At 40.4% G+C, this 10,050-nt stretch overlaps 1 protein-coding gene across 1 annotated transcript in view; it reads right to left on the bottom strand.

Annotated features, from left to right (window-relative positions):
- The window catches only part of vps8 (VPS8 subunit of CORVET complex), a 135,468-nt gene that overhangs the window by 42,862 nt on the left and 82,556 nt on the right, over positions 1 to 10,050 (bottom strand). The window contains exons 28-32 of the mRNA XM_020623435.1: positions 6,201 to 6,272; positions 5,662 to 5,781; positions 4,270 to 4,326; positions 2,212 to 2,294; positions 695 to 779 (exon numbers count right to left, since the gene is read on the bottom strand). Of these exons, the coding sequence (XP_020479091.1) occupies positions 695 to 779; positions 2,212 to 2,294; positions 4,270 to 4,326; positions 5,662 to 5,781; positions 6,201 to 6,272 (417 nt within the window). The remainder of the gene's footprint in view (positions 1 to 694; positions 780 to 2,211; positions 2,295 to 4,269; positions 4,327 to 5,661; positions 5,782 to 6,200; positions 6,273 to 10,050) is intronic.

Below are 10,050 nucleotides of genomic sequence, written 5' to 3'. Positions count from 1 at the left end.
GTGCTTCCAACAAAAGAATTGGGTTAATTTCTAACAGTCCTATTGGACTATTTTCACATCTTAATAAGTTCAGCATACCTTCAGCTAGAAAAGCCATTCAGGTATCAAAATGTTCAGCTCTTCAAAGCCATTCCTACTTTATTGCATCTCATCCTTCAGATTATTCAACAAAGAAGTTCAGCCATTTCTTCTCATCTTTCAGCTGTTTCAGCAATTGATTTCAGGCATTTTCAGGACAATCTTTCAGCTTTTATTAGCATCCACATGCATTTTCGACAGGAAATGCATTTCTCTATTTAAAAAGATAAATTGCTGTGACATCATGCACATGCACTCCTTTGGCATTTTTGGTGGGGAGATCGCAACATTATCATCTTAAAAGAGGGCTGCACTCCTAAAAAGCTTAAACCCACAAAAGTACAGGGAAAAGGTTTTCAGTGTCTTCACTGGCCAACTTAAATTTTAGAAAGCCTGCAAACACTCTTTTGTCAGTTAGATAAATGTTCTAGCGAATTAACAAATCACAGGTCTTAGTTTTTATTGCATTTTGGAAAATGTCCAAACTTTACTCGAAACAGGGTTTGTAAATAATAAGGGTAAAGAACACACAACTTGTGCCACGCAGCTAGGCTACCTGCTACAGCTGGCATGTGCAATCTGAGATGTGTGAGTTGTATATTCAAATATATATTACCTTTCGGAGGGGGTCCCTCAGGTAGCATTCGATGATTCTGTCGTACACATTTTTCTTCTCATAAAGGAATTCACAGATTTGGTAGCTGGAGGTCAAGACAGGAAGAACAAAGGCACATCAACAAGCCACAAAATGTAATAACAAAAGCTATAATAGTATTTTATAACTTCTATAATACTTTACAGTTACAGTTACAGTTTTAGTATTTGCAGTGTTCGCCCCAATGTTTTCACAGATAGCTGAGCTAACAAAAGCTTCAACATTTCCGGGATGACAGAAGAAATTAGAAAAATAGCACCATGAGACTGTGCATCAAGTGGATGATCTGGATGTGGGATTCATAGACAATTGGAAAACCTTTTGAAGAAAACGTGGTCTGATTAGGCAATACAGCATTCTTCCCACATTGGATGGTGTGGCTCTCTTAACCAGAAATATGTCTGAGTTCATTAGACAACCTACAGTATGACAATCCAGACTTGAGACCAGGATGCTGAGTTGCGGTCTTACACGCCTTACTGCAGTTTCTGTACAGCCATCACCCACCCAAAACACCCAGAAGCCCATAGAGAGTGTGTCTGGCCCCCTTTTATCCTAAATTATATAAATCAAAAATCAACACAAGAGGACTTTTCATGTGAATCTAAAAAAATTATGACTACTCCTTATACAGAACAAAAAACAAGACAATCAGATGACTCATAATATCAAATCTCTTTTATCTAAACCTTCGTTAGTAAATAATTTGATAATTGATTTGCATCTTACTGAAACCTGGTTACAGCAGGAAGACTGTAAGTCGAAACGACTCCACCCCACCTAGTCATACTGTCACATTCCTGGAAGCACAGGTCAAGGTGGAGATGCGGCAGCAACTCAAGTTTATTAATCAGCCTTAATCTTTTACACAAGGCAATATTAATGTGTACATGAGGAAGTATTTAGGAACCACCGCATCTCTCTCTGAAGAGCTCTCTTCATCAGTTCCCTGTAACCTTTAGCTCCTATGGAAACAGCTCCCAGTTTGGGTTCCGAGGGGCAGAGACACTCTCTCCTTTTAAAACTAGGCTTAAAACTTAACTTTTTGATAAAAAATTATAGAGCTGGCAAAGGCTACCCTCAACCTTCTCTTATTTATACTGCTTATTTGTACTGCTTTAGGCCTCGCATGATATACTGAGCACATCTCCTCTCCCTCTTCACTCTCAGTGCATTTATAGGCCACCATTGTATTTCGCCAATACTTCAACGGCAGTGTTTTTCTGTGGGAAAGACTTAAAGTTCTGAACTATACTTTATATTGACCACAAGGTGAGACCCTCTGTACAATAAATGCTTTTTTTTATTTTTATTTTCAAGTACAACTTTTTTGATGCACCATCCAGTTTAAAAAAAATGTAGAAATTTTGAACTTAAATATGTATGGTAAATATGCAAAGGTACAGTACGCTACAATAACTTGATACAAGTATTCAATGCAATTGCTTTTTGGTTCCAGTGTTTGGCCAGCTACTCACAACTTGGCCTTCTCTGCCAAAGCCAACAGCCTTTCTTCGTTAAACTGGACCACACCTCCAACCTGCAGCAGTTCCAGCAGAACCTACAAAACAATCACAATAGACCAGTGACATAACTGCAGACAAGAATGTTGAGGCACAATACGTGTCTATGCATTTATGTATGTGTCTATGTGTATACATATGCAAATAATGTAGATACACAGTAGACAGTTGTATGTAAAAGGTTTGGCGCCCTTAGGCAAATTACATATTTTGTTTTTGCAGTGAAAATTAAGAAAAAACAACCTATGCACACATGAAGGGTATACTCTTACAAGGCATGTTTGTCTATTATAAGTAGGAGGGTAGGAAGGGTAGCAAGGTACTGTCCAGGGAAATAAGAGGGAAATTTGTATTAAATAGACTGTAACTTTGAAATATACTGATTCAATTTAGCTTAGTTGGGCAGATGAAGCTGCGTTTGAACCTCAGACCAACTTTGGAGTGCATGTTTTTACAGAACTTGAGTTGTGTAGTTTGTCCCTCATTTTTTGCAGTATAGTGATATTCCAGGTGGAAGCATTCAGCATCACTGTGAAGAGCAGAAGTAACAACAACCAAGACCTTAACCTCCCCCTTTATGAAATGCTCTCTAACCCTTTATATGTCCTCCCTAACATCCTCCAACCTCTCTGGGTTCCCTCTGAGCAGCATTTGGATCCTTTCAGGTATAATTTTAGCCAATTTTTCATGGCAGACTTGTTCCAAATCCACCAGATTGCTTGGTTGTCTGCTACGTACAGCCCTCTTCAGAACGATCCAGAGTTTTTCACTGATATTTAAGCCTGGAGACTGGGAAGGCCATGGTAAAACATTCACCTTATTCTTTTTAAAGCATTCCTGAGTTGACTTTGCTCTGTTCTTTGGATCTCTGTCTTGTTGAAGGATCCACTGCCTCTTTATTTTTAGCTGTCTGACAGTAGGAGGCTTTGCTTTACAATCTTCTGATATTGAGTTGTATTCATTCTTCTTTCCACTTTATGCAGAGCTCCACTGCCTGATGTAGACACACATCAGCGAGCCTCCACCATGTCTGACTGTGGGAGTGGTGTTCCTCTCCTCATACGCCAAGCTTCTCTCACCACACATGCCTGTGCACATTAAGACCAAATAGTCTTACTCATTAACAAACTTCAAGTCTGCTGCCTTATGTCTAGAAGTAAGCGATGGCTTCCTGCATGCTTTTCTCCCAAACAATCCAGATTTGTGCAGACAATGCTTGACTGTGGAGATGTGGACTTGTATTCCAATTGCTTCTAAGGACTCTGTCAGGTCCCCTGCTGTTTGCTTTGGATTCTTAAGTAGCTCTCAAGTAAGATTCCTCTCGCCTCTTTCAGTTGCAGCATCACACCTGTGGATTGATCTGAAGAAGGCTGTACATAACAGACAACCAAGCAAGCTGGTGGACTTAGAACAAGTCTGCCATGAAAAATTGGCTAAAATTATACCTGAAAGGATCCAAAACATTTGTACTCAACTGTATACAGTATGTATATGTATGTTTGCTTGCATGTATGTTTATCTGTAGATAAATATAGGGAGAGAGAGAGACAGAGACACTGCTAGGTGTCATGTAATTGCACCTGTACTGTTTACATGCTCAGTTGCACACCCACTGCTAACTATTGGATAGGTAGGTAGGTACTTTATTGATCCCACAGTGGGGAAATTTCTGTGTTACAGCAGCAATAGAGAACAACCAAGATTGCACATACAGCCTTGATGTAGCATACACTATCTTTTACTGTGTTCTCATTACTGCTGACTATTGCACATACAGCTCTGATGCAGGTGTTTTTATTATATTTATATACTTGTTATTGTATTTCTTTTCACTCGCTGCTTAAAGTGCCTTTAGACTCTGTGCTACTGTTTATCTACTTTAGATTTGACTTGTGTTGTTTGGCATTCAGGGTGGATGGCAAAGTAAGAATTTCATTGTGTAGAGAAATACGTTTCCATATTGTGCATATGACAATAAACACTTTGAATCTTGAATGTGAACACTTCACTAACCTGCTGCCTCTCAGTGTGTCGGGAGTCATCATCTGGGCAACACAGGAACTCCAGAACCTGGAAAGATCAACCCAAATCTATTCAATATCATACATATCTAATACATTATTTTGCCCCAGTGGATATGAAGTTTCTGCTCAGACAGAGCTGGCTAATCTACAGGCTGGAATATACTAGAAAAGAAGTGATTAATTTGATATGTTTTCCAATCACATCGGAAATCAAATGTATAAACCTGATCTGACTGGCCATACTGGGAGGTGGAGTGGGAGGCTTGTTATAGTGAGGAGGGAGATGTGATATTGTTTAGATATAGAGATAATAGCATATGTTCTCAGACAGTCTCTCTTGGAAGACACAAACTTTCTTGTTCACATTAGAAATGCTACAAACAGATTTACCAAAGGATGCAAGATTTTCTTCAGTGTAGTGGCCCAAAGATTGGCAAGCTATGTAGAAAGGACTAAGCTCAATGACACCTCAGTGCAGAAAGCCAGAATACCAGGTTTTTATAGATGCTTGGAGCAGCACAAGCATGATCTGGCATTAAAGTCAGTCAGCAATGAAGGAAAAAAAGAGATTTGTATGGGATGTTCTTAGGTCTAGCTAATGCCTTTGGTTATCTACCACATAGCCTGCTGTGGGAAGCACTAGATTATTTTAAAGTACCAGACCTAGTTAAGGTTAAAGTGAGAAAATATTTTCAGGATATGCATGTACACTGCCTGGTCCCTTTATTAGGTACATCTGTACTTCAATGCAACACTTCTGCTTTAACATCTGCATTTATGAAGTTCAAAATGTTTCAGTTTTTAGTGAAATTGTCATAAATGTATCAATTCAATGATATGTTTATTACCGAGGTCATAGTTAAAGGTGGTGTTGTACTGGACTACATTATATTCAGAGGTGTTCCTAATATTCTGACCCTCTCATGTATGTCAATGGGCAGGACAAAAATATACAGACACCTCTGAATATCATGTAGTCCAGCACAACACCACCTTTAACTATGACCTCAATAATAAACATATGTATAATTGAATATATACATTTATGACAATTTAGCCAAAAACTGAAACATTCTGAGCTTCGTAAACACCAATGTTATGGAGGAAGTGTTACACTGAAGTGCATACAATTGTACACGTGACTGTTAAAGTGGCCAGGCAATGTATGTTTGACAGCAGAGTATACTACAGCATGGCAGCAACTGGATATGAGCATCATGACAGGATGCACAATCTCACCACTAGTGTTTACCATGGCAACAGAGGTTATTATTAGGGTATCTAGGTGAGTGGGTTGGATCCAATAGCTTAAAAAAAAAAAAAATCGCAAAAAACAAGCTCAAATATACATCGAATAAGGTTGGAGCATTTGATTGGCTACCTGATCAAAGAGCTTCCTGTTCACAAAGAGTGTGTTATCTGGCTTGGCCAACTGTCGAGCCAAAAAGGTGAACAGCCCGCCCACCTGGGAAGGAGTAAAGTCTGGGTTGTCCACCATCACCTAGGTAACCAGAAAGACATATTAATAATCAAAGCAAAGGTTACAGAGAAAATAAAGATTGCAATATTGGTTATTTATATTAACAGCATAAAGTTAAACTGCTGTTTCTATCCAGCATAACAAGATGATATGACTGCTACTGTTTTCACCTGCAGCTCTTCAGGTGAACTACATGCTGTCTCAGTGTGTTGTTGGCTTTGAAAAATACATGGATAACAAAACCTTCTTTAATACTCTAGGCACATAAGGTGACCTGGTCCCTGTGAACTTAGCACTAGTTATTTGTCTGATTGATTGTGACAAATGATCTGTTTCGGAAAAGGATTAGATTGCTGAGCTTCTCTTCATGCTCTGTGCTGATTTCACTCTCAGCTATTAATGTAAAACAAACAAAACAACATACGGAATGAGTTTTGTACCTGAAGTAAAATGTCCACTATCCTCTGCTGGTACTCAAGGGCCTGCTTGTCATTTTTAAAGTCTTCAAATGTCTAGAATGAAGTGAGAATGAAATGTTAAATATCAAAAAAAGAAAAAAAACTTTCAAAAGCTAGAATTTCAAAGTTTTATTTATTAACCAGAACTGAGTATAGTCCATTATTATTATTAATTATAGCCAAATGCCAGAAATAACGAGATTATGTGACTAATGAAATAAATAAATATTTATGGCATAAACATAACATAAGCACCTATTGTGTTTTTACAGATGTACATCTCAGGAGGATGCCACACAGTATTTCACTGCACATATTGTTTTAGAATGAGGTGAATTTTAAAACTGAAATCTCATCAACACAGGTAGCCCTCATGGTGGTGATGGTGGACTATTATTTTGGATGACCTACTTTAAATCTCTTTTCCAGCACCCAGGCGTAGGCTTTCCCAGCGAGGCTGAGTAGTCAGATACCCCAATAACTGGAGCACTCTCTCTGGTACCCTTTTTTAAAACCATCAACCCAGTCTGCCAGTCCACAGGCACTGTCCCCATCCTCCATGTGACACAAAAGAGGCATGACAACCAAGACAACCCAACTATGTCCAGAGCCTTCAGCATCTCAGGGTGAATCTCATCCACACCTGGTGCCTTGCCACCAAGAAGCTTTTTGACTTCTTCAGTGACCTCTGCCAGAGATATGGGTGAGGTTTCCCCTGCGTCTTCCACCTCTTCCTCTGAGGACATGTTAAATGAGTTCAGGAGTTCCTCAAAGTGCTCCTTCCACCACCTGACAATATCCCCAGTCTGAATCATCAGTTTTCCTCCCTCCTCTGCCAAACACAGCCTGGGCCAACCCTGAGTTGCCGGATGATTTGCCAGGACTTCCCTGAGGCCAACCAAAGGTCCTTCTCCATGGCCTGACCAAACTCCTCCCACATCCCAGTTTTTGCACCTGCAACCATCCAAGCTGCATTCCTTTTGGCCTGCCAGTACTCATCAGCTGCTTTGACCCCTGAGCCAACCAGGCCCTGTAGGCCTCTTTCTTCAGCCTGATTGCTTCCTTCACCACTGATGTCCACTGGCGGGTTCTTAGGTTGCTGCCAAGACAGGCACCAACAACATTCTGGCCACATCTCAGAATAGCTGCTTCTATAATGAATGATTTGAACATGTGTTAGGGTGATTTTTATTTTTAAGTAGATATGAATAGAATTAGTTAAGGTTTTTATTTTATAGCATACATAAGTCTATATACTTTAATCTCACAGTTATGTTTATGTAGTTACATATCACCCTATGTGTTCACTGAATCACTGGTCAGTATTTATAGTGCTAGCCAACTGGAGCACTGTTTAACATCAAAGGGACTGGTTCACTAAAACACTGAATCTCATTAGATTTACAGCTTTGGAGGACGATTGGAGGACGGACGGACTGAAGGACCAATAACGAGAGAGTTAAGTCTAAACCACGGCTTCTCCGCAACAGTTTTTGACCAATTAGATAGTAGTACCTTTTCGTACAAATATTGTATACTGACAAGTTGAGGACAGTTTTTTTCTGTTTATCCTAAACAGTGAAGATCCATGTGCACATGCTTATTTTGATACGTTAATGCATAATACTTTTCACACTGTGTAAGGCCAAATACTATGAACAACCATTTGGTGGATAGGGACAAACAACAGAGCTTTCCTCCCAGTGACTTTAAGTCGCATAGAGGCAACCCTCTCATTCCACAGGTAGAACTCAAATGCAGCAGTGTTCAGCCTGGGATTTATGAGTAGCCCCACACCTGCCCAGCAACTCTTACCCTGGGTAAATCCGGAAAAGGTTGGAGTCCAACCCCTCTCCAAGAGTTTGGCTCCAGAGGCAAAACTATGTGTGCTGGTAAGCTGAACTATACAGTGCCTTGTAAAAGTATTCATACCCCTTGAATTTTTCCACATTTTGTCACATTACAACCACAAACTTAAATGTATTTTAATGGAATTTTATGTGATAGACCAACACAAAGTATCGCATAATTGTGAAGTAGAAGTTCAAGATTTTTTCCAAATAAAAATCTGAAAAGTGTGGCGTGCATATGTATTCAGTCCCCTTGAGTCAATACTTTGTCGAAGCACCTTTCTTTTGGGGTATGTCTACCAGTTTTGCACATCTAGAGACTGCAATTTTTGTCCATTCTTCTTTGCAAAGTAGCTCCAGTTCAGTCAGATTGGATGGAAAGCATCTGTGAACAGCAATTTTCAAATCTTGCCACAGATTCTCGATAGGATTTAGGCTTGAAGATACCAATTATCTTTCTTCACTCCACTTTCATCTAAGATGGTATCTTCCAGCTTCTGACTGGCTGAACACACCTGAGCCAGGTAATCAGCAGCAGGTCAGGCAGGGATAGTTGGAAAACAAGCAGGACAGCGGCCCTCGAGGGCTGGAATTGGTCACCCCTGGTTTAGGTGGACGGCCATGTCTTAGTAGGTTTGCAGTTGTGCCATATGCTTTCCATTTTCGGATGATGGATTGAACAGTGCTCCGTGAGATGTTCAAAGCTTGGGATATGTTTTTATAACATAATCCTGCTTCACAATTATGGGATACTGTGTTGGTCTATCACATAAAATCCCAATAAAATACATTTACGTTTGTGGTTGTAATGTGACAAAATGTGGAAAAATTCAAGGGGTATGAATACTTTTGCAAGGCACTGTATCTAGTTGCTATTGCTCCACCTCTTGCACCTTCCCCACCAGAGAGGTGACATTCCAAGTTCCTTGAGCTAGCCTAGGCAGCCAAGGATCAACAGGCCCAGATACCCGACCTAACCTGAATACCAACTTGCAATGCACCCAAAGTCAATTCCTTTCCTTGCAGGGTGGTGGTAACATGTCATTTCTTCATGCTGTGTCCAACCAGACCCCATGGGCCAAGGCCCGGCCACCAGATTGTCACCCGTGAGCTCCCCTATCAGGCCTGGTTCCAGCAGTGTGCCCCAGTTTCCTTAATCTGAGGTAGCACAATATGAAGTGGCGATTTTCATAAGGGTTTTTGAATTGCTTTTAGCCCCTCCCCTGGGACCAATTTGCCTTGGGAGACCCTACCTGAGGCTAATGCCCCAGACAACACAGCTTCCAGGATCAGTGGGACACACAAACATGTTTACTATGTTAAGGTGGCGAATCTAGATCTATACCAGGGTGCTGGAAAAGAGGCTATGACTGATTGCCGAATCTCAGATTCAGGAGAAACAATGTGGATTCTGTCCAGGTTGTGGAACAATAGATCAACTCTTTACAAGGTTGCTGGAGGGATCCTGGGAATTTGCCCACCTAGTGTACATGTGTTTTGTGGACTTGGAGAAGGACTACAACCAGCTCCCTCATAAGATCTTGTGGGGGGTACTCTGGGAGTGCGGTACGCCAAGGCCGTTGGTATGAACCATCCGATCCCTGTATAACTAGAGTAGGGAGTGTGTCTGTATAGTCAGCAAAGAGGTCAAACACATTCCCATTTGGTGTCAGCCTTAATCAGGGTTGTACTTTTTCACTGATCCTGTTTGTGATTTTCATGGACAGGATCTCAATCTTTTAATTGTGTGGATGCTGTAAAGCATCCACACTATGTTGTCCTGTTCTTTATTGTGTGGATGCTGTGTCCACACTATGTTATCCTGTTCTTTATTATTGTGTGAATGCTGTGAAGCATCCACACTATGTTATCTTGTTCTTTATTATTCTGATTTCTTCCATCCGTTTTTTGGCACTTAATGTCTTCAGCATACTTTCAGCTACAAAAGCCATGAAGTTATCAAAATGTTCAAATCTTGAAGG

The sequence above is a fragment of the Monopterus albus genome, unplaced genomic scaffold, assembly GCF_001952655.1.
Source record: "Monopterus albus unplaced genomic scaffold, M_albus_1.0 scaffold299.1, whole genome shotgun sequence".
NCBI classification, from domain to species: domain Eukaryota; kingdom Metazoa; phylum Chordata; class Actinopteri; order Synbranchiformes; family Synbranchidae; genus Monopterus; species Monopterus albus.
This window is presented reverse-complemented; position numbering and strand designations above follow the sequence as displayed.